This window comes from Melanerpes formicivorus, unplaced genomic scaffold, assembly GCF_026170545.1.
Source record: "Melanerpes formicivorus ecotype bairdi unplaced genomic scaffold, bMelFor1.0.p_v2 SCAF_24, whole genome shotgun sequence".
Taxonomy (NCBI): Eukaryota; Metazoa; Chordata; class Aves; order Piciformes; family Picidae; genus Melanerpes; species Melanerpes formicivorus.
The window spans coordinates 9766855-9792247 of NW_027142376.1; the positions used below are offsets into that span (position 1 = coordinate 9766855).

The window sequence follows — 25393 nt, forward strand, 5'->3', positions numbered from 1 at the left end:
ATGTTTTTAACGTGTCAGGTGATTTCCTTTTAGATAGCACCCTTCCAATGCACAGCATAATTTCTCTTGTAGCTTTTGCCCCATAAAACCTGGTTTCTATTTGAAGCAAAATGTGCTCTTTTGTTCTTTTCCTCTTTGCCTCCCCAGTGCATCGTTTGGGACTGGGATTCCAACGGCAAGCACGACTTCATTGGAGAATTTAGCTCGACTTTCAAGGAAATGAGAGGAGCTATGGAAGGAAGACAGGTAAGTGGACAGCCACCCATGCAATCCCAGTTCATAAGATCCATCAGGCAGCATTCCTCAGGCAATCCTGCAATAGAGCAGGGGATGTTGCCTCATCATTGCTCAGAGTGAGGTGCTGTGCTGATCTCTCCCATAGGTTTTTAGGTTATCTGCAAATGCAAAAAGCAGCCTGTCCTAGATGTCCACACTTGAAGTACTTAGAATGTTTTTCCAGTCCACACTCTGCAGGTGTTTCTTTCAGCTAAGATTTATTTCCTCTAAACCCAAGCATGAGGCTTCTCTAAGGTGCTGAGCTGTAACAGCAAAGCAGATTAGGGGGCTCAGTTGGTAGTGCATCAGATCCTTAACAGGAAGGTCGTGAGTTCAAGCCTGCAGTGTGCAGTATCACAGTATCACAGTATAACTTAGGTTGGAAAGGACCTTGAGGATCATCGAGTCCAACCTATCAACACAGACCCCATGACTAGACCATGGCACCAAGTGCCACGTCCAGTCTCCTCTTGAATGCCTCCAGGGATGATGACTCAACCACCTCCCTGGGCAGCACATTCCAATGACGAATGACTCGCTCGGTGAAGAACTTCCTCCTCACTTCGAGTCTAAACCTCCCCTGGCGCAGCTTGAGCCTGTGTCCTCCCTACTCTAGTCATGAGGTCTGTGGTGACAGGTTGGACTCAATGATCTTTGAGGTCTCTTCCAACCTTAGGAAAACTGAATTAACTTTCTAAAGATACTCCATGTGGGTACTGAGAGCAGTCCCCTGGGAGCCTTCACTGGATGAGGGCTGCTCCTTCCCTCTTTCTCATGGGCTGCCTTCATTGCTGCCAGCTCTAATTGAACCCACCACAATGAAACTCATCTATTCTCTAAATATTACAGTCCTAGGGGAAAATGAAATTGTTAACTTCTTAATAATTCACTTCTTTATGTCAGCCTGATCTTTTAAAATTGAATTTGATGGTACTTATTAAATATGATAAATCATTTGGCATATCTAATTCCAGAAAGTGTCGTTTCCTATTATTACTTACTCCTGAAGGTGTTGGTTTTTGATGAATTCTCTGAGGGGGAGCTGAAAATGCTGACTTTTTAATCTGCTGGTAACTTGCGTTTACCGCTTCATGGTGATCTCAAAAGCAAACACAGATGCCTGATAAGCTTCATTTGGGCTTTATGGTGAGGTTCTGTTGGTAATGTGCTCATAGAAAGCTAACAAAGAGTCAGAAGTCGTTTAACAAACAATGAGCAGCCTGGCTGTTCCATAGGTCAAGAACATTTTTGATTCCTCTAGACATTTTCTCTTGATGTTCTTAACCTAGGTTGTAGAAAGTGTTGCTCGTGTGTCAATACTGTTGGTACACATAAGCCCCTTGTAAAGACCACCTGGACAGAACCTGAGTGCAAATGAAACCTTGGTTTGTTCTCTCAAACTAAGTCAGAGGACTGAAACTTAAACCAAACTGAAATTGAGTGGAAATAAAACCTACCAAAGAAGTGAAAAGATTCCACGAGTAACATGAACAGTGATGTGACATCACTGAAAACCCAATCTGCCTGAAGAGGAAAACACGTTCCAGAGTGAATTACAGGGAGAACAGCACCCCAGTTTTGTAGCAGCAGTGGCTGGGAAAAGAGCTGTGTGAGAGTGGTGAAGATGTGTGTCTCTATTATCAGTGTCTTCAGGAGAGTATCACAGCAGTTCCCAAACAGGCAGCTCATTGGCCAAGGTGGGAGCCTTGCAGACCGGGGTGGCAGGAGCAGCTGTGAAGGATAAATTCTGTGTCCTTTATGGTCATGGAGCAACAGTGTGATGTAGGCTGCTCCAGTGACAGCTGCTTCTCCACAGCTGAAAGGCCTGATTCCTAGGAAAGCTGGTTGGTCTTTGGTCAGTGCTACTGTGGTGGATTGAAATTAACCCCCCCAAAATAGAATTTGCCAGACCAGCTCAGTTGAAAGCAAATGAAGCTATATTTGCAAGTAAAAACTACAGTCTAGAAATATAAAATACAATGAATATGTACAAAAGATACAAATTTACATATATTTACAATTTATAAACAACACAGGAACCCCCCTGGATACAGCCAGGGGGTTACCAACAGCTTCCTCCTCTTCCTTCGCTTCCCTGCTGTACACGGGGTAAGGCAGAGAGAAGAGCAGAGGGTAGCTTGTTAGTACTTAGCCACAACAAGAATGCAGCCAAGGTCAGCAACAGCCAGGCAAAAGCACCAGCAGGTATCTGCTAGAGTGAAGAAGCCAAAAAGAGAGAGAGTTAGTTTCTACAACTAATATTCAGTATTCAGTATCACTAAGGTTGGAAGAGACCTCAAAGATCATTGAGTCCAACCTCTCGCCACAGACCTCATGACTAGAGTAGGGAGGACACTACTGCCCACTGCAGGCTTGAACTCACAACCTTCCCATTCTTTCTGTTAGTTATCAGACCAATGGGAGTATTTAGACCTTAGCATTATTTCCCCTTTTACATCCAGTGGTAATTTATTTACATTCTATCCCTTTTCTACTCAGTCTGTGGAAGATTTTCCTAGGCATCAGCCTAAAACTGCCACAGCTACAGATGAATCGATTCATACTGTTTAAGAGGACTTCCTGATGATGAACAAGCTCAGGAGAACAGCTTGGTGTGTGTGTTTGTTCGATCATAATGGCCCTGCTGTCACAGACTGTTGGATTCTGACAGCCTGTTTTCATACTGACCACCAGTGACAAACAGCACACAGACATCCTGTTGTTCGGTGCATCTCTGTAGCAGGCATTTCTAAAGCTTCCATTCAACATTTTCCACCATTCCAACAGTCATCATTTACTCCTTCACCATAATCCTGACACAGTAAAGCACAGTAGGAACAATGTCCCCCCCTGTCTGTGACAGGAATTTTGTTTTAGTGAAATACTGGTCGCTAGTTGGAGTTGATTGTATGCCTAGGATTTGTTCCAAATGTGTGTGTCATAGAAACCTCTACTAGGTAGACAGAGACGTAGATGCCTGTACTACTGTGCAGGGGCAGCTTTAGAAAGTGTTCTCATTAATCTATCAGATGTTTGAAAAGAAGTCTAGAAAAGCTTGTGTGTTAAAGCTTTTCCTAGCTGAAAGGAGACATCCTCTAATGAGAAGGAAAAAAAAAGTAACTTTCAAATTATTTTTAAAGAGAGGCAATAAAGCCAGAGAGATTTGGGGGGAAAAAGTCATGGAAATAGAGAGCAGCTGGATCCCCATGCAGCACAGGAGTTATGTAAGGGCAGAATCTGTTCCTGTGTTACATAAACCTGGCCATGCGTCTGTGCACATCGCAGGGGAGAGGGGAGCAGGGAGCTGTGCTGTGCTGAGCACCTCCATGGACATTCCCACAAGCTCAAGGTGTTGTTAGGGGGAGGAGGAAGGCTGCTGAGGGTAGCCAAGTTGGGTTTCCCCATTTGCCAGGAGCCTGACTGTGGCCCTCACTCAGGACCTTTGCATCAGGAAGCTCTTCAGATAACTCCGTGGATGAGACCTTTAAGCCTTTGGTAATGGACCAAGGAGTTTATTGACACCAATGGACAATGCCACATCTAGTTCTGACAGGAGACAGTCAAGTTCATCCAGGACTGTCTGCAGATGCCTCAGAGGAGGGTGCAGCCATGTCAGGCACCTGCCACATCCATGAGATCGGGAGCATGGGTGAGGCGAGGGGGCCATGGCACAAGAAATGCTTTCATTTTCATTTCATTCCCCAGGTTCACATTTCCAAAAGAATTCTCTGATAGAGATTAAAAGCTGCTTTTCTGCCTTGGTGGACTTCTTTCTGAGCCTAAAAAGAAAAAGACCCCTCTGTTCTCTTGCCAGAAGGGATGGTAGGAATAAAGCAGCTTCTTGGGCAGGAAGAGTTCAAAGTGATTTGATTTTCTTGAGGCCCCAGAAAGAAATGAGATGTTATGCTGCCTGCTGTCAGTGAGGTTGTTTTGCCCTGTCCATTTCAGTCCTTTGTCACTTACAAGCTATGCCATTTGTGGCAGCAGCTCTGCCTGAAGGGAGGAGAGAAACAAGAGGATTGCTGAGGAGCAAGGGGAACATGCTGATGATCACCAGAGCTTTGCCATAGTTCTCTTGCCCTTTCCTCACAAGACTACCTGATATGCTGGCATGCCAGCACAGTGTCCCAGAGACAGCAGCTGCTCTGGAGTGTGATTTCTCTTGCCTTAGGGTACAGGAAACTCTCCTGACACCTTCATTTATTTCTCTGAATAGCTTGTGCTATTGGTAGCCCAATTTTGGTTCTGCAGTGGCTGCCAGCATTGAGTCACCTAGGCTCCCCTTTGGTGCTATGTGACATGGGTGGCTGCCTCCTTTGCTCTTCTCTTCTGAAAAGGTAGGGGAAGGGGTGAGGATATTTGGGTTGGCAGCATCTTCCCTGCAGAGAGTAACATCTCCCTGGGTAGCAGGGAAAAAAAAATGTTTATGGAGGATTTCCCCTGAACATGTGTGCCTGTGTCTGCCTGTCTTCTCAGGTGGAAAATCCATTTCATGAGACAAATAATTGAGCTGTAGGCGAACTGAGAGAGCAAGCAGATGTGCTTCCTGCAGAACATTTTTTTCTTTGCCCATTCTTCACTCTGTCATCTGTCTCCAGTAACACAGGGATGAAAATACTCCTCCCCTGTGCAGAAGAGGTCTCACAGTGCTCCAAAGCCATATGTTCTGCCTTCTCTTTTTTGACATTTGACAAAAGCTCTGAGTTTGAAATACTTCAGAGACATCCAAATAATTGCTGTTAGGCAGTGGTTTGAAGCACAGTGAAATCACTGGGGCTGTGCATCAGGTGGAAAGAGTTTTACGTGTTCAAACGCTTCGCTCAGACAGATCCCCTGTGTGTGTTTTCTCTATGGAAAAGGTGTCACACACTTACAAAGGTCTTCACTGCAAGCACAATGTCATAACACTTCAGATAGATATGGCTTAGTATTAGATAACAGGTCACCTGCCTCCCTATGGGGAAGTATTCTTTACATTAGGCAACATCAGTTTTTTTCTCAACACTTGAAAGAAAACAGTCATGTTATAAACTGTGTGGAGTGGAGTGGAGTGGAGTGGAGTGGAATGGGATGGGATGGAATGGAATGGGATGGGATGGAATGGAATGGGATGGAATGGAATGGAATAGAATAGAATAGAATAGAATGGAATGGAATGGAATAGAATGGAATAGAATAGAATAGAATAGAATAGAATAGAATAGAATAGAATAGAATAGAATAGAATAGAATAGAATAGGAGTAGAGTAGAATAGAATAGAATAGAATAGAATAGAATAGAATAGAATAGAATAGAATAGAATTAACCAGGTTGGAAAAGACCTTCGAGATCATTGAGTCCAACCTATCACCCAACACCATCTAATCGACTAAACCATGGCACCAAGCACCCCATCCACTCTCTTCCTAAACACTTCCAGTGATGGTGACTCCACCACCTCCCTGGGCAGCCCATTCCAATGGCAAATCACTCTTTCTGTGAAGAACTTCTTCCTGACATCCAGCCTAAACCTCCCTTGGCACAGCTTGAGACTGTGTCCTCTTGTTCTGGTGCTGGTTGCCTGGGAGAAGAGACCAACCCCCACCTGGCTAACACATTACAGATCCAAGTCTGGGTTTACAAACCCCAAGGGATACTTGCATGTGAAAATTGTACACATTACTCTTCTGGTAAAAGGCATGAACAATATTGCAGACATTAGAGGCCAGGGTCTGAAATCTTGGCCTTAGCAATCCATCCAAAACCAGAAGAGGGCAGAACATTTGAACTTGAAACCAGTAAGACTCTGGCAGCTGTTATGATAGGACAAGGCAATTTATTTCAGGACAAGACAGGACTGCTTTGCTGTGAAATTGACTGTTTGTAAAGAAGACTAATCTTTTGCAAAGCACAGGTCAAATATGTTTTTAGGGATAATCTTCACATGTATCAGGAATCAGTTAACTACATCTTTGTACACTTGCTAATGTTTTATTAACCTATTATTTTACTATGGGAGGAACTATTGCTGTCTTTCAACAGAGAGCAAGATGATCTCTGATCAGAGTTTCTCCAGTCATGAGTGTAACACAAAACACCCATGTTACTGTGTAGGCAGGTTTGTAGTTCATGCAGTGCAGCAGGTTGTTTCCTCCAGTATTTTCACTTGAATTAAGTCCCCTCTTTTCCTCCTTTTAAATGGTCTCAAAAGATCCTCAGTCTTCTTTTTCTAACATCCAATCTGCAAGATGGGAAGATGACAGCACATGAATCTGGAGATCTGTCTTATACACAAGACAGATATTTGCTCTAAGCCTTTTTCTATGAAGATCATTCTCTACATAGTTAATGGTTTTCATTTTGTTCTTCCATGAGCACCATTGTTTGATAGGATTTATTCAACTGGGGAGCTCAGGCAGTGCCATTATTGTGAATTGCTCCATTTGTACAGAAGTTTTCCTTCAAGAGGTGGCTGCTCTTTTTCACAGGTGCAATGGGAATGCATCAACCCCAAGTACAAAGCAAAGAAGAAGAACTACAAGAACTCAGGCATTGTCATCCTCAACCAGTGCAAGGTAAATAAGTTTTTTACTCTTTGACTGCCTCTTTACTGAGCTCTCAGTGGTGGATTTCAATCATGTTTGGAAACACAGACAATGAAGTGGAACTACCTGTAGTGTAGCAAAGGGTTGTCATGGTTTAACCTCAGCTGGCAGCTCAGCACCAGGCAGCCACTTACTCACTCCCATCTAACGCGGTGGGGGAGAGAATCAGAAGGGCAAAAGTGAGAAAACTCGTGGCTTGAGATCAAGCCCAGTTTAAAAGGTGAAGCAAAAGCTGCACATGCAAGCAAAGTAGAAGGAGGAATTTGTTTGCAGGTGTTCAGCTGTCTTTAGGAAGCCAGGCTCCATCCCCTGTAACAGTCACTTGGGAAGACAAACACCATCACTCCAAATGTCCCTCCCTTCCTCCTTGTTCCTCCCCTTTTTACTGCTGAGCATGATGTCCCACGGTCTGGAATATCCCTTTGGTCAGTTGCTGTTCCAGCTGTGCCCCCCCCACCATTCTGTGCACCTGCAGCCTGCCCACAGTGGGGCTGAGATTGAAAGAAGCCCCTGACTACATAAGCGCTGCTCAGCCACTGTCAGCAGTAAGTAAAGCAGCCCTGTGTTATCAACACTGTTTTCATCACAAATCCAGAACATGACCCCATACCAGCTACAGTGAAGAAAAGCAGGTCTGCTCCAGCCAAAACCAGGACACTCTCCCCTGCACAAAGGCAAGGCAAGGACTCACATTCCACAAGTAAGCTGCCTGCCTCTCAGCTCTCCCGCTTCTCTTGCACTGTCCCTGCTGTCATGCCTGGAGTAGGCAGTACTAAACATTTACACTTACATGATTGCCAGCTGCCCTTTCCTGTGTTTCCCTTCTAATACTTCCATCATTTCTGCAAAACTCTTCTTCCTCCTAAACCAATGGCAAAATTACCATTGAGGTCCCACTGAGAAGGAGCAGAGCTTGGTCCTACTTTGGGTGTGAATCTTCCTTTCATTAACTGTAGATTTTTGGTATGTTTTTGTTTCTGTTTCAAACTATATTTGACATTTTCTTCCTTATTTCTGGTTGGTCCCTTTCCCCCTTGCAGTTAAACTTTTTCAGACAGTTCTCACAAGTTCCAGCAGTACACAGCTGTGCTGACTGTCTTGCTTTCTTGTCTGCAGATCCACAAGATGCACTCATTCCTAGATTATATCATGGGAGGCTGCCAAATACAGTTTACAGTAAGTGCCACACTTCTCTAAGTTGATCTTAAGAAAGGGAATCCTCTCAGAACACCTATCCCTTCCTGTCACAGGAAATGGTTCTCACATGTCATTCCCTGGTGAATTATTAAAGGTCATCTTGCAAAACGTATTAAGCACAGAAAATAAAACTATGCTTGTGCAGTAAGCTTTCTCTTCTTTTACTTTTGGGTTTTGCAGCAGTAACAATCCCACTGCAAAAAGCAAGGGCAGCTTCATGAAGGGGTGAGAAGCTAACTAAGGTGGTGTAGTCACCCCCCAGTTCCATCTGAGTTAGCCCCTGTGGCAGAGCTGACTGGCCTTTGGCTGTGGAGCCTTGGTTTGTGCGCAAGAATTTCCCCTTGCTGGGACTGTCTCACAGTGGGGGATTTCATCTCACCTGCCTTCAGCCTCTTAAAAGTTAGACATCCTGTTCATCAGCCTTGTGGGCAAGTCTTCCTCTCCAGACTGAGCCTTCTACCAAAGAACTTTGGGTCCCCTCCAGTGGTGCCATACAGAAAGCCACCAGCTGAGAGAGCACAGCCAGGGAGCTCTCTCTGCTGGTCTGGGGTGAATGGCAAGGTAGCTGGCATAGTTTGCTTCCTCCTGCCTCAGCTGCACCAGTCCTCAGAGACAGCAGCATGGACTGGTTGTGAGCTGTGCTGCTCTTTCCAGAAGCACACCAGGGATTGTTCTCTGAGCACTGGACCCACAGGCTGCAGCCTGTAGGGAGATATCTCTGTTCCCTTGCTTTCTGCCGCCATCAGAGAATCCTCTTTTCACATGGTCCCAGATTTCCATTTGTTTTAACTGGAATGGGTCTCGAATTGCTTGCAGCTCTCCTGGCACACGTGTTGTTGTTGTTGTCTGAATGTTAATGGCATTTCTGGGGAGCTCCTGCTGTGTGCAGGCAGTGTGACACAAGCGTGATTTGAAAAGGCACTTGCTGAGGGAGGGACAGGGGGATGCCAAGCATCCATTTGATAACAAAAAGCTGTAGTACCATGTACTTGTTAATTTAGGGCAGTAATGAGGGCTTTGGTGACATCATGCTGTGTGTTCTTGGGATGCTTGGTACATCTGTTGTAAGAGCAGAGTTTGCAGTTAGCAAGAATGCTTTTAGAAAAAGAAAGCAAACTCATCCTTCACTTCAAAACCATTTATTAGGAAGCTGTCATCTGCAGAGATCAATAGTGCTGATGCCACTCTGCTATTTTTGTGCAGTGCTTATTGCAGACCCTTGTGTCTCTTATCAGACACATTCCCTGCCTCGGAAGAGGTGTTCAGAAGCTGGCAGTGCAAGTGGGTCTGTAGTCAGAAGATGTTGTCATCACTTCAGGAAATACAGCAGAAAGGATGTGTAACACCCACAAAAGGGACTGTAATAGGAAGATGTATTGGACAGATTCTGTCAGGCAGGTCGTGGTGCTGGGCAGGCTGATGCATTGCTGACAGGCCTAGCAGGAGGTCCAAGCTGTGCAGTGTGTTTGCAGTTCAATGAAAATGCCCCATTTACAAGGCTGAGGGGAAAAGCAGTGAGAATGCAGCCATGGCTGTTTATTTGGCTGTGCTGGGACTGCTACATTTAAAGATACACTGAGAAAAATCAAACGTCTGCACTGCAGCAAGGATTCCTGCTTTGCTGCCCACAAGATTAGCTCAGGTGTGGTATCAGCCTAGCTTCTGTGACATATGTACAGATCCTTATCCTGTGTGTATGCACAAGATGCTGGCCCTGCTGGGCAGTGCCAGAAGATCAGAGCTCTGTGGTGGTGTTTTGGAATGGTACCAACAGTCTCCCTTCTTAAAAGTCCTCCCTTTGGGAATCAAGCAGGGACTGGGATCAAAGTCAAGCACACTGCTTCCAAGCACAGATATTCATAAAAACTTCATGATATTATTGGCTTACCATCAGATCTCCACTACAAGGACCATTTCCAGCAAGGAAGCTTGTTCTGGGAAGGGGGGTTTAATTTTCCAAACACTAGCCACAGATTTTTTTCCAAGTTCATGAAACCCCCTGCTTATTCTTACTGCTCTTATTCTCATTTGAGAAGCACTTAGCCATGACTAACAGACACGAAGGAAGACTTGTCCAGTGCTGTCCTATGTGTCCCTTGAGGCTTGTTAATGTCTAAGATTATCAGTAAAAATGCCTACTCTTAACAAATTTACAGGAATGCCCTTTGCTTCTCTCTCACTTAGTAACATTTTGCATTTTGTATAATCAAAACAATAAACTCAGATGAAGTTATTGTCAGAGAAAGCAAGCATCTCTCATAAGGAAACCTGCACACTTCAGCTAAGGTTTTACAAGTGTCCCAAAACTCAGCCAACCCCTACAGGGATCTTTGGATTTACCTTTTTGTTCCACAAACCACTGGAGTTTCTTTCTTCCCCATACCTGGGAGGTTTCCCTTGATTTCTCCCAGTTACATCAAGCTGTCAGTTTTGGGGGAAGTGTGGGAAGCAGGCTGCTCAGTGATGAGCAGGGGGTAGTGTGGAAGTGGAGGTAAAAGCCAGTTCAAGCTGCTGTGTCCTGACTGCTGTGTGGTGAGGAGCTGGGGGGTGCACAGCTGACTGAGGCAGCCAAGGGATTTCCAAGCTAGAGCCCAGTGAAAAATATTTTTTAAAGGGAGAATGAAATGTAATGTTTCCCTTTAATAGCACAGCTGCCTAAATTAGTCTTCCCTGTGCCAGGCAGAGGCTCTGGCTCAGAAGCTGCATACTTGTAGGGGCAACTCTGGGACTTCAGAGTTGGTTTTGCAGCCTTTAGCAAGGGCCTGGCCTGTCAGCTGCACTGTAGAACTGAGAATGGAGCTCTGTGTTTTGGAGAAGGGCACTGGACAAGATGGTAGCAACATTTGTACAGGACTTTGTGCCCTCTGTGGGACCCTTTGGGTTCCTTATCACTCCTTTTGGGAATTTCTGATGCTGGAAGGCAGCATCAGAAGTTCGGGTGAGGACTTTCTGGTCACTGGGAGACGCATGCTGGAGCATATCTTCAGTGAGAGCTGTAAAGAGCATTTTAAAAGGGAGAAAAGCATTTTCAGAGGATTCACTGATACTTGCTCATGTGTTGAATGCTTGCCACAATCTTTCTAAGCCTTTGCAATGCAAAAAACAGTGCAGGACTTGAACTGTGGTTTTGCCCTGCAGCTCACCTTGTAGCTTGTTATTATCTGTGAAATGGAGAGGGTTACTTGTTTAATGCTTTATTTAATGCTTTCAAGATAAAAGCTACCAGATAGGCAGTGTCTGCTACTATTACTACAGCCACAGTAAGATTTCAAATCCAGGTTCTGCACATCGGCCACAACAACCCCATGCAGTGCTACAGGCTGGGGTCAGAGTGGCTGGAGAGCAGCCAGGCAGAGAGGGACCTGGGGGTGCTGGTTGATGGTAGGCTGAACATGAGCCTGCAGTGTGCCCAGGCGGCCAGGAGGGCCAATGGCATCCTGGCCTGCATCAGGAACAGTGTGGCCAGCAGGAGCAGGGAGGTCATTCTGCCCCTGTACACTGCACTGGTTAGGCCACACCTCGAGTACTGTGTCCAGCTCTGGGCCCCTCAGTTTAGGAAGGAGGTTGACTTGCTGGAACGAGTCCAGAGAAGGGCAACAAAGTTGGTGAGGGGCTTGGAACACAAGCCCTAGGAGGAGAGGCTGAGGGAGCTGGGATTGCTTAGCCTGGACAAGAGGAGACTCAGGGGTGACCTTATTGCCCTCTACAACTACCTGAAGGGAGGTTGTAGACAGGCAGAGGTTGGTCTCTTCTCCCAGGCAGCCAGCACCAGAACAAGAGGACACAGTCTCAGGCTGCGCCAGGGGAGGTTCAGCCTGAAGGTCAGGAGGAAGTTTTACACAGAGAGAGTGATTGCCCATTGGAATGGGCTGCCCAGGGAGGTGGTGGAGTCACCATCACTGGAGGTGTTCAGGAGGAGACTTGACAGGGTGCTTGGTTGCATAGGTTAGTTGATTAGGTGGTGTTGGATGATAGGTTGGACGTGATGATCTTGAAGGTCTCTTCCAACCTGGTTTATTCTATTCTAAATGGAGTTGTAAATTATAGTTTTAGTAGGGCTTTTAACTTCCTTGGGACATTTTTGCTGCAAAGCTTTCACATCCTGAATATCACCTGGGCTGGAACAATTTAATTAAGTATGACCAACTAGAGATAGTAAATTTGATTCTTTTGTATCTGAACATAATTCTCCACACCTAACAATAATGCAGTTTTTTTTTCCCTAGTTGTGCTATTTTAGTTTTATTACCTCTTATTTTCTAAGTGCTCATTTACTTTTGGACATCTTTATCAATACTATCCTATCTGAGATGTAAGATGACCTTTGCTTTGAGGCTGCAGTTTCTGGCTGCTGTGGGTGCAGGTATGCCCAGAGCAGTTCCACAGGACTCTGGCTTCCCTTGTTAGGAAGAAGTTCTTCACCATGAGGGTGGTGAGGCACTGGAACAGGTTGCCCGGGGAGGTGGTGGAAGTCCCATCCTTGGAGGGTTTTAAATCCAGGCTAGATATCTCTGGACAACATCATCTAGTGTAAGAATTCCCTGCCCATGACAGGGGGGGTGGAACTAGATGATCCTTGAAGTCCCTTCCAACCCTAACAATTCTATGGTGATTCTATGATTCTGTTGCAGGTAGCTATCGACTTCACCGCATCGAACGGCGACCCGCGCAACAGCTGCTCGCTGCACTACATCCACCCCTACCAGCCCAACGAGTATCTGAAAGCCTTGGTAGCTGTCGGGGAGATCTGCCAGGACTATGACAGGTAAATCACCACCCTGGGTAACAGAGTTGTCTTCAGAAAGTGTTTTCTCAGTGTGAGATCGATGTCTGCCTGCTGCTGGCTGCGCTAGCTCTGTGTTCAGTCACTTAACAGAAATGAGGGCATGTCAGAGCCATCAGTCTGCCTGCACACACTTCTGGGAGTGGCACTGGGGTTAAGGTAGTTTCAGAGTCATGACAGACCTGCTTCTTGGCTGGCATGTCAAGGTTCAGGTTTGTGTTCACATGCTGAAGCTGCCTGTTTGAGTGCATGTTTCATGAGAGTTAACCCTGAAGCCTGCTCTGCACGTGCTGACAGCATCCTTTCTGTGACTGCTGCCTTGGCTGGACAAATCCATGCCCTGTGTACATGCTCAAGACTGGGGAGCCTGATACTGTCCCTCCTGCAGAACAGTGCTCTCTAGGTGCTGTGCTTGAAACAGAACTGGTAGTTGCCTGAACTGCTTAGTGGCTGTGGCTGTTGTCAGAAGTAAAGGTGTGGCCCATTCCAGTGTTCTCCTGTAGGTTATTACTGCCTCTTGCAAAGTGAATAGTAAAAGGTAGTGGCAGTGTGTGCACAGAGCAAGGCTATTGGTAGTGGCAATGTGGGCACACAGCAAGGCTTGCCATAAATAAACAAATGCTCCTCATTGTTTTGACTGCATTATGTAATTCTGCTGGTTTCAAATAAGCTGCCTGCTCCTATCCAATTAATTGCCCATTATTAATCTAATTACCAAGTGCACTTCCTGTAAGAAGACTGCAGAAAATACTGCCCTGAGACAGTCTCTGTAAGAACTTGGTGGTCAAACTTAGGCAATGAGCCTGAGAAAATGATTATGTTATTATGACCTGATAATTCCTCAGTGATTACCCAGTAATTTAATAATTACCAGCAGTAACTCAGAGAACTAATATACTTTAAAGCAGGGAACAGAATGAAAAGGGATGGTTTATGCAGACAGATTTTGGTATTTTATCACTTACGGTCTATTTTTTTTTTAAATCAAATAGTTAAGTGGCACAGTCCCTCGTGTACAGAGCTAGTGATCCCAAACCAGGATTCTTCTCTCAATATTGCATATTCCAATCAGTGAAAGCAAATAATGGCCACATGTTCCTTAAATGAAATCATCAGCAGCATTCAGCCCCATTGTGCTGCAGAAAATGCCTGTCGATGCTAATCAGCGGAGCTAAGGTTGTGTCAGCTGTGGGCTGAGCAAAAGCCAGAGTTTCTTTTCCCAGGGCAGTCTCCTGCCCTGTGCCTGCTCTCAGGCTGTGCCACTTTGGGGTCGGAGTGGCTGGAGAGCTCCCAAACAGAGAGGGACCTGGGGGTGCTGATCGACAGCCACCTGAATATGAGCCAACAGTGTGCCCAGGTGGCCAGGAGGGCCAATGGCATCCTGGCCTGCATTAGGAATAGTGTGGCCAGCAGGAGCAGGGAGGTCATTGTGCCCCTGTACTCTGCATTGGTTAGGCCGCACCTTGAGTACTGTGTCCAGTTCTGGGCCCCTCAGTTTAAGGAGGACATCGAAACACTTGAGCGTGTCCAGAGAAGGGCAACAAGGCTGGGGAGAGGCCTTGAGCACAAGCCCTATGAGGAGAGGCTGAGGGAGCTGGGATTGTTTAGCCTGGAAAAGAGGAGGCTCAGGGGTGACCTCATTGCCCTCTACAACTCCTGAAGGGTGGTTGTAGCCAGGAAGGGGTTGGCCTCTTCTCCCAGGCAACCAGCACCAGAACAAGTGGACATGGTCTCAAGCTGCGCCAGGGGAGGTTTAGACTCGAGGTGAGGAGGAAGTTCTTCACCGAGCGAGTCATTTGTCATTGGAACGGGTTGCCCAGGGAGGTGGTTGAGTCATCAACCCTGGAGGCGTTCAAGGACGTGGCACTTGGTGCCATGGTCTAGTCGTGGGGTCTGTGTTGATAGGTTGGACTCGATGATCCTCGAGGTCCTTTCCAACCTAAGTGATACTGTGATACTGTGATACTCTCTGTTCCAATGGGCCAGCTGATGCAGCATGGCCGGTGCTTTCTAAGCAAAATGTCACATGAGGGCTTCTGCTTTGTGCTTGCATACTTTACGCCCAGCAAGCTGGCAATGAAAACTTACCATTTCTCCAAAGAAGAATCTAGGAGGAGCAAAGCTTCACACAGAATAATCCACAGGTTCTATACAGGAGTTCCTTTTGTATTTAATTGCAGCCTTGAGATGCCTGAGCATCTTCTGTACAAACAATTTAAAAAACCCAGTCTCAAATGCAGTAAAACTCTCACAGACCCACAACTGCCCCTGTGAGCCCATTTGTGCTTCAAGTACCAGAGCAGGATTTCTGTCTCCAGGTTAAGATCAGCCAGAAGGGGAAAGAGAGGGACTGGCTGCACATCAGGTCTGCCTAGGGCCAGGTGATACAGGGACAGGTGGTCAGTAAGATTCAAACAGGAGAGCACAACAGTGTCAGGGCTCATAACCTGAACTCTTACAGGTCATACCCACTGATTACCTCAATAGTATCATAGTATCATTCAGGTTTGGAAGGGACCACAAGGATCATCTAGTTCCAACCCCCCTGCCATGGGCAGGGACACCCCACACTACATCAGCCTGGCCAGAGCCTCATCCAGCCTGGTCTTAAACACCTCCAGGGACGGGGCTTCAACCACCTCCCTGGACAACCCATTCCAGGGTTTCTCCACTCTCATGGTGAAGAACCTCTTCCTCACATCTAGCCTGAATCTCCCCACCTCCAGCAGAGGTGGCTGATGTCAGTCAAAGGATATAGAGTGTTTTCCTCTGGGTCTCAGGGTTAGTGTATTCCATCAGGTGAAAAGGTAGCTGGAATAAAGTCAGATCTGTTGCTTGCAATGCCTTCTGCATGCTGATAGCACAGCTGTTGGATACTACTGCTTTTTTATGGGGGGGTGGGCGAGGTAAAAGCTCATGGCTACTAATACACTTCTGTAATTAGAAACCTTCCCATTTATTTGTAATTTGGGAGGACCTGGGTTGGCAATTTATAGAGACTACACTCAAATCCAACATTTTCTTTATATACTCCAGTAAGTGCTGTCAGTCCAGCCAAATATTCTCATAAAGCAGGTTTCTGGATGGATCAGCCTAACATCATGTGTCTCTAAGTAATTAATGCTCCAAATTCAGTGCTGCTTCACATCCCTTGGTACAGTGGGATAATCCCTGCTCATCTCAAAGCCCTTTTATCTGGAGGCTGCTGAAGCAGTTAAATGAATAGCACCGTCCTGCGCAGTTAAGCGTGGAAGAATGAGAACCATTCTTTCATCAGCACTACTCAGAGAATGAGAAACAGGCTTTGATTATTGTCCTGATTGTGGAGATGCTGCAGTGCTGTGGGGATAGACCAGTCTGATAAAGGTGTGGGAAATGCAAAAGCTGTTTGCCTGCACAAAAGGTTTCCTACTGTATCCTATGGGGGAATTGTTTCAGGGTATAAGAACATTTGGCATCAGAGGGAAGACAGTTTGTAGGCGCTCTGATCAGTGGCTAAGCAACAGCAGCAATAGATCATTAAGGAAGGAGAAACATTCATTGGTTTTAAGGAATTAGGCTCTGAAATGTTGTTAGAAATACTGGAAGAAGGAAAAAACACACAGAAAATTTCCTACTGAAAATATTTGAATATCCTAGCAGATGGCTCTATGGAGGAGCACACTGACAAGTTTGTTTCCATTCTGGTAGTCTGGAAACACCTGAGAAACACTGCCTGGAGATAAACCAAGTCCTTTTGCCAAGACAGGTGTAGATGTGCTGTGAATCTCTCATGTAAGCACCTGGAGCTGGCCACACACAAAGATGAATTAATGTATTTACAACTAGAGTTTTACTTGTGTGTATAAATGCAGTGATATTCACATCATAGACAGGTATCACACACTGCTGGGTGTTTAATAGGCATGGTTAACACTTAGAGATGCTACAAAAGAGTTGATTTCTGTGCCATTTTTTATCCTCCTCTGCAGAGCAAAGTCCTAAGTCACAGTAACAAGAGTGCACACCCTTTAGCACACCCTTTAGAAAACTGCCTGGGCTGTTGATCTTCATGATTTGTTTTGCCAGTGCTGGAATACAACCAACTGGCCCTGAGTGTGGCTCATCCTTCTTTCCATAGTGATTGCTGTCTCTGGCAAAGGAAAAAGGGCAGGAATGGGGCTGCAAATAGCTTGTTTGTGAGGATACATGTGTTACATGCACGCAGTGCTGAAGGCGGAAATCATCCCTACATGAGCTCATGTAATTGCAAATTTCAGTGATGGCAGGACTTGCAAATCCCTTCCTCAGTTTGAAATCTGCTTTCTGTGTTTAGAAGCTTTCTTTTCTCTTCTGCTTATTAAGAATCTCATTATTATATTGCATTAAATATTTATCTTTGTGCTAAACCCTCTGTTCTGATTCACCAAGACACTAAAGCTTATTGTCTAACCCCGCTGAAATCAATCTGACTCAAGCAAAACATAGATGGCACTGAGATGGAGTCAAGAGCCTGACTGAATTTGACCTTTATTGTTAGCTGTTCACCCCCCACCCAAATGTTCAGTGCCTCCAACAGACCTGGATGATCTTTGTGAATAATTTCTACACATACATTTGTATTTGTGCATACATTGAGAGTTCTTCACTGCATTAGAAGAGTGCTCACAAAGGGAGGACCAACTTTTGTGTGCTCAAATCAATACTCAGACCCTGAAAAAGACAAGTACTTTAAAGACCAGATCAAGTACTTTAAAGCATTTGGTGTTTTGTGCAATTTCCCATTCTTGATGGACCATCCCTGTTCTGATCTGCGCATTCCACATAGTTTTGTAAAGTGTTGTCATAAAATTGGTCATAAATTTGGTCTTAATTTTATTTCTGTTCAAGATCTAGCTCAAAGATCTTGCTGTCAGTTGATTCACTCTTAAAGATACTGCAGATATTTTCTTACTTCTTTGTAGGGAAGATAAATTCTGTCTGTTTCCTGACCCCAATGTCCTTTGTTACTCAGGCAAAGAGCTTCCTTAACCCTAAATGCTCCAGTAGATCCTTAAAACTGGCATTCATTCTGGGATCATGTTAACAAATCTCCCAAATGCCACTAATGAGCAAAGAGACCTTATTGTTGCGAAGTGCAGGAACTATTTGTGTGCAGAGCTTTGTAAAATACTTTAAAGTGAACATTTTAAAGCTGGGCCACATTCCACAGAAGTTGTGAAAATCCTGAAGTCAGTCTGAGTTTCAGCAGTAGCCTCTGCGGTCGATGAAGTGCTGCAGCAACTGACTAAGATGCAAAATTCACCTCCCTCTGATTTCTTCTTCAGTATTTTAGGCCTGAGCAAGTGTGTTCCCTCATGCAATAAAGTGCACTTGAAGGGAAACATGAAAGGAGGAAATAAAAAGACCAGGATTCCCAGCCTAGCACACCTTTCTCAGTGTAGATTTAAGAAAAGAAAGACCTGAGTCAAATGAAGGGTCCATCAGGCCCAGAAACACAGAACTGGCTGTGGTTGAGGCAGTGGTATAAGAGTAACTCATCCAAACTGGGGTGACAAAATGCTGCTCAGAACAACTGACCCTGTATGCAACAGGAAATGTTTCATGAAATCCCAGTGTAGAGCTAGAGATGTTGACATCTAATCTACCTGTGCAGATCAATTAAAAAACCCACCCTGCTTCTTTGTTAAGCTTCTCTCTTTGTCACTTACATTACAGAAACAAACTTTGTGGAGACTGTTAAGCTGATGAGCCCCTCTGAACAGGTTTTTAAGCCGTGGGGGAGGAGATACACATCTTTTCATTTAGTGTTTTGATAGGACCAATTCTGCATAGACATGCAAGATCAGAAAAAAACAGAGAAACAACAACCTGTGCAGCAAAGCTTGTAGCTTGTGTTTAGCAGTAAGCTCAGGTGTGGGGAAACATATTCTGAAAGATTTGGATAACCCAGGACTGGCCAAAAGGAATTGGTAATACTTTTAATCACCAAACTGGACTGAAAATCCTTGAATTCAGCTGCTGAAGGCCTAGACTGGCACAATTCCACAATATACACATGCTGATGTTTAGTGTTTGCCTTTGTGGAACCTGTGTTTGCAGACCACTGCCACAGGGGGATTTCTACAATCACCACTTTTTATCCCCAGAATCAATACAAGACAATTAGTTTGGTACAGCTGTGTTGGGAAGATGACTTCCCAGCAGTTTATTGTGCTGTGCACATAACTCTCTCTGTGTGTCTGAACAGATGGCTGTTTACCTGTCTGTGTGTATCTGCAGGCCCTTTACCAGGGCAGCTACTGCCAGTTCTTACAGCTCTGCCTCTTCCCTTACCTTGTTTCCACCTTGGTGTGTTGTCTGCACCACCTCTTCTCCAGGGGCTCTGTTCTGTGTCAGCTCACCTGTCCCAAGTGGCCCTTTCTGAGTGTCTCAGCAACATCACTGCTTCCTCTTCATACTTTGCAGAGAGCAGGGCTGCACTCTGTCAGCTGCTAGGCACATGAAAATCTGAGTCTTCTGCATGGCCTTTCTGTGTGGTCTTTTCTCAGTTCAGCTTGAAGGCTCCTCTTAGGGAAAGCTTTAGTCCATGCAGCACTTGACACTTCCCTGGGACTGTGCAGCTGCTGCTGGGATTTCTCTGTCAGCACTTCTTTCTGAAGAGAATGACTTGAAGCATATACCCCTATGAACTTTTTGTGAAACTTCATACCACCTACTGCTGTAGAGAGCAGACATTTATGTAAATAAATACTAATAAGTAAATAATCATAGGTAAAGGAGACAGCAATTTCTCTTGCCATCATCACTGACTCCATCTGTTACTAATGTGGTACATCTTTAGTCAGCACAAGCATGTCCAGTTTCAGAAGTGTGAATGTCCTCCTTGCAGTATTGTGCATGAACTGTGCTAATCACTAACTCTATCATGTTAGCATATAGCTGAGAAGGAAATTTCTCCCATTGGGAAACCCATCTGTGTGGCAGGTGAACACCATGTTCTGAATCTTGTCATGCAGGTCTCCTCCAAACAGAGAGCAGACACCTCCAGCCTGAGTCGGCCTCAACAGGACGTTTGTGCATCCAACTGCTCTCAGTTAAAGTGAGGCAATTCTTGTGACTTAGGCTTCATTTACTCTCTTACAATCCCCTTCAGGCTCTGGTGAAATGAATGCTGCCCAGAGATCCCAAAGCAGCAGCTGAGCAGAGATGGGCAGCCCATTTCCTCCTGCCTGCCCAGCAGTGCCTGGTCAAACGTTTAGTCGTCACTGGATTTCACTTGCACTTTGCTCTAGCTTGCTTTGACTGTGGTCTTCATTTTGACTCAATGTCATTTTCATCTTGGTACCATTGCATCAGTGGCTCATTTGGTCATATTAAATCATACTGTAATCTCTGTAACAGCATTATCTTGCTCACCCTAGGAAGCTGATTTGTGTCATGAGAATATTGATGAGAAATTCCTCTGCCAGCTCCTTGCCACTTCCATGTGCCAGTGCAGTCCTATGTTCCTCTTCCCAGAACCCCCCTTAGGTATTTTCTGTCCCTTTCCACTTTCATTTGTGAAAAAAGGACCATATCCTGTGCCTACATAGCAAAGAGTTTCTTGTGGTTGCCTGAAAGCCGCACAGGTGTCAAGAGGACTCCAGTGCTGTTGGGTTTGGGGTTCTTTACCCCGTGTACCATAAGTGAGGAAGTTTGGTCTTTCGCCTGCAGTGCCATCTTCAAGTCACCTCTGAGCTTGCAGTCTGTGTGAGGATGACCTTTGCCACCATGGTTCAGTTTTCCATGTATGATCCCACAGAGAAGTCACTCCACCACAGAGACAAGGGTTTGGAAGGCACAGGCACATCTGTGCAACCCTCTAGCATACAGAGGACTGTCTGGAATCTGCCTGGTTTGAGCAGGGAAATAAAGCTCTGTCACCTTTTGCAGCGTCCCCTTCCCTAGTGTATTCCCATTTATAAAGTCTCATTTAATTTTCAGGATACATTTTACTGAATTGGGTTATTCTTGTGGGTATAAACCAATTTATTTGTCATCTTGCAGGGAAGCTGACATTTTGTCTCACCTTCCTGACCATGCCATTTTACCAGGGTATCCTCCTAGCAAGTGATACATCTCACTGCCATTGCATTCTGCTTCACCTACCCTGCCCTCAAGCTCTGATGACTTTTTTCCCAGTCTACTCTGAGTTCACTTGATCATTTTTTTTTTACCCTGCACAGCTTCCTTTACAATTCTGTTAGTATTAACAAAGGGAAGTTTAAATCCAGTGTACCCAGATTTGACTTTGTAAGTTATTTCATGAGCTGCTGGCCCATGGTGGTTAGGTTCAGGGAGTTGGTATTCCCCTGCTTCGTTAGCAGGCAGGACAGGCATTCCCTCGTGTTCTTCAAACCCAGTTAGATGACAGTATCCATTTCTCAGTATTCAGCAGATTCCAGCTCCCCTAAGGTGACTAAGAGCTGTAATTAAAGATGGCAAATGAATTTTAATGTCAGAATTTTGCACATGGTTGTGTAGCATCGCCATTTGTGACAGCCCAAAGAGTGTAGCTGCTGCAGCAATTTGCTGTTGATTTGCACACTCCCAGCTCTCTCTTGTGACCCAGAGGGAAGATAATCAGCTCGTTGTTGCTGCTCTGGTAATGTGCTCCCTGTGTAGGGGCAAGGCAAATGGGTTCTGCTCCCTACCTCCTGAACGGCTTCACTGAGCCCTGTCTGGTCCTGCAAATCACGTTCTGTATTTACTAAGCTCTGCTTGCAAAGCAGGGAACTGGAAGTGTTTAAATATTTCAAATGATTTCTGTATTTTTCTTAGAAGTGCTGCTAATCCCTGCAACCTGTTGTGATTCAGAATTTGCTGGCATCAAGCCCTGCTCAGATAACTGCTAAATAATACACTCAGGAACCTGACTCATTCATACACTGAGAAGAAACACTTAATCCAGCTCCTGCTCCTCCAGTTCACACCCTGAACATGGAAGATTACAATGTTGATTGAGTTTAGATATGACTGCTTGCTTTGTGCCATTTGCTGTTTTCTTCTCCTTTCTCTTCTCCTTTGCTTTACCCTTCTCCTTTCCTTTACCCTTCTCCTTTCCTTTACCCTTCTCCTTGTGCCCTCTCCCCTTCTGTCTCCATCTCCCCATATTCACACTCTTTCCAGTTACAGGCACAAAACCAGGCTGGGCAGTGACTGGCTGGAAAGCAGCCCTGAGGAGAGAGACTTGGGGGTGCTGGTGGACGAGAAGCTCAGCATGAGCTCTCAGTGTGCACTTGCAGCCCAGAAAGCCAATCAGATCCTGGGCTGCATCAGGAGAAGTGTGGCCAGCAGGGCAAGGGAGGTGATTCTCCCCCTCTACTCAGCTCTGGTGAGACCCCACCTGGAGTACTGCGTCCAGTTCTGGAGCCCCTATTACAAGAGGGATGTGGAGGTGCTGGAACGTGTCCAGAGAAGGGCCACAAGGATGATCAGAGGGCTGGAGCCCCTCTCCTATGAGGACAGACTGAAGGAGTTGGGGCTGTTCAGTCTGCAGAAGAGAAGGCTCCGAGGTGACCTAATTGTGGCCTTCCAGTATCTGAAGGGGGCCTACAGGAAGGCTGGGGAGGGACTTCTCAGGATCTCAGGTAGTGATAGGACTAGGGGGAATGGAATGAAGCTGGAGGTGGGGAGATTCAGGCTGGATGTGAGGAGGAAGTTCTTCCCCATGAGAGTGGTGAAGCCCTGGAATGGGTTGTCCAGGGAGGTGGTTGAGGCCCCGTCCCTGGAGGTGTTTAAGCCCAGGCTGGATGAGGCTCTGTCCAGCCTGATCTAGTGTGGGGTGTCCCTGCCCATGGCAGGGGGGTTGGAACTGGATGATCCTTGTGGTCCCTTCCAGCCCTGACTGATACTATGATACATGTTTGACACTCCCCTTTTCTTTTGGCCATTGACATTTCTTTCTGGCAGAGGGGAAATACCTAATTTCATAACAGGAGATGTCTCTAGAACAGAGCAGATCCACAGTTTATTCTTTGAAGATGGGAACTGAGAATGAAAGGCACAGTAATTGATTTTGCTTTGTCCAGCATAGTATGTAAAAAATATCTCCCCAGTGATTCTGATCTGACCCAACCCCAACATTAAAAGTGACAGCTTAATATCCAGGGGTTCAAGTCAGCTTGCAAGACTTTCAAAGAGCTGTGAATTTTGAGAATCTTAATCATATGACACTAAAAATGGCTTCTTGCTTTCCTTTCTCCCCACCCCTTGTTTCTTTCTTTTCCCACATTCACTGTATCACTAGTACCACAGATTCAGAGGTCTCGCACCAGTGTGAAGCAAGCAGATTTCCATGCCAGTCAGACCGCTGGCATCCAAACACAGTGCTGCATGGACTTTAGGAACTTAAAAGTCTGTAGCTTCATTCTAAAGGGCTTCCATGAGCATGAGTAAATGAGTCCCAAACAACCTGAGGAAGTGGTGAGCTACAAGTTCATTGTTCAGAAGGAATAAATGGCGTATAAAATGCCTGAGGCCTTCTTTCCCCCTACATTCACTCCATACTATCAAGACCTTAGATTCCCAATTTAGATTTTCAGAGCACCTGGTCCTGGCAGCTCCTACTTCCCTTCTGAACACAGCTATTGCCATGCTGGTGAAAATCTAGCTCTAGCATTGCCTGTGCTGGCATCTTCAGAGCAAACTGCAAAAGGCTCTAATGTTTGACATGAATTCACCCAGTGGAACAGTTTCATCTGAGTTCTCCTTTTTGTCACTAGGAACAGCAAATCCTTCCCAGAGTAAAGCTGCTCTCTGTGTATCAGCGGGCTCCAGTGACTAATGAGACGAGACCTGGAAACGTTCTCTGTTTTGTGTCCTCCTCTTTATGACAAGGTGTTCCTTACCTGGTGATGCTGGGCTTGCTTGGAAAATGTTAGCTGCACACCTTCTGCAATTACAAAACCTTGCTGTCTCTTCCTTTCATCTCTGCTGGTGCCTTTGCAGCACAGTCCACTGAAAGCCTTCCTCTGCACCCTGCTAATGTATTGATTTGTCATTGCACTTCCTCACTTTCCACCAGGGAGCTTGAAGGATGGGTGACTAAAACTGAGATGTGTTCCAGAAGGAGAGTATGGCAGATTCTCTGGTGCTCTGCATTCTGTTACAGTTGAGGTTTCTGAAGGACTTCTCTTTGGTTGTATTTCTGCTCAGAGGACTGTGGACTGGGAGTGCTGACAATCCTCTTCTGTCTGCATCGATTTACATTCACCAATATCAATACTGAACCTGAGCCTTCTCCTTGATTCTGCCTTTAGGGTCTAGTCCAGGTCTGCTGCTGTTGGTCCCTTTCAGTAATGCAAGCCTGCTGGGTTGGGAAGGGCGTCAGCAGCCACACACATTTTTGCTTGCATGTCTGCTCACAGACCTTACACAACCAGGTGTAAAAGCCAAAGTCTGATGCTTTTGCTTCTTTGGATTTTATGTCAAGTGCTTCAGCTTTTGAAATAGGTGCCAAGTTTGAGTTCTTCAGGGAACCAATGCAAAACAAAGAGCAGTATAAAATGGGCAGTAGATGTGACAGAGTAATTCTGTAAAGATCTGCCAAGTCCTGATGTTTTTCTCACTCCAGTTTGTGAAGCCCAGGTTTTATGGAGCCAGCTTGGTTTTCCACTCCTGTCCCTTCAGCAATCTGTCTCCAGCAGGACAGTGCAGGCAGTTCCTTTGCATATGCCAAGGCCTGTCTGGTTAGGGTTAAACAAAACAAGTCAAACATCCTGATGTGGCCTGAGGCCAAAGACATGGCACTGCCCATGTCCTTGTACCTGGTGATGCCCAGAGTGCAATCTGGGAGCCAGCTCAAGCACAGCCATCCCCAGCACTGTCCCTGGGGGTCTCTGAGGGCTGCTAGGTGGCAGGTGCCTGTGCTATGCCAGGAGAGTGTCCACAGTCATGTCCCTGTGCTTCAGCCAGGATCCCAGCCTGTTTCCTGGTACAAGTGAAGCCCAAACATCTGAGCAAGCAACACAAAGGAAAAGAAAACCAGCTCTCACTTTTGTTCTTCTGAGTGAGTTGAAATGACAAAGGAAGAAAATAAGTCATCAGAGCAGACCCTTTTCCTGCTGAAATGCCAGCTTAGGAAACAGGGCTGGAGTCCCTGGTGCACACAATTCACCCCTGAGGGAGAAGGAAACCATCTTTTCATTTTCTGGTCTTAGTTTCAGTCCCTGGATGGCCTCACCTTAGACACAGCTTCCAGAGGCTGAGAAGCTTCTCTGCATTCTGCTGCATGCTGCTGTGATAGCCCTGGGCCTGATACAGCAGCTTGGTGTTGCCTCTGTACCATAAGGGGTTGTCCTGAAAGCAAGAGAGTCCTTGACTACCCTCCTGGGTCATTTCTTCCCTGCTGTAGTGCTGCAAGTGTAGGAGGGCAGCAGGCTCAGCTGCTAGGATGTTCTCTTATGACAAGGTGAGCAGTGGCTGGGAAGACTGGAGAGGATCACTTTGGGAAACAGCCATTAAGCTGCACACCTTTGTATGAGCTGCACACCTTGTTTGGTGTGACAAGGGGGAAAGGATTGCTCACAG

General features: G+C 45.8%; 1 protein-coding gene across 1 annotated transcript in view; it reads left to right on the top strand.

The window, feature by feature from the left end:
• CPNE4 (copine 4) overlaps nt 1-25393 on the top strand; it is a 159138-nt gene that overhangs the window by 111102 nt on the left and 22643 nt on the right. Inside the window, exons 8-11 of the mRNA XM_068152864.1 lie at nt 148-246; nt 6745-6831; nt 7978-8037; nt 12690-12823. Of these exons, the coding sequence (XP_068008965.1) occupies nt 148-246; nt 6745-6831; nt 7978-8037; nt 12690-12823 (380 nt within the window). The remainder of the gene's footprint in view (nt 1-147; nt 247-6744; nt 6832-7977; nt 8038-12689; nt 12824-25393) is intronic.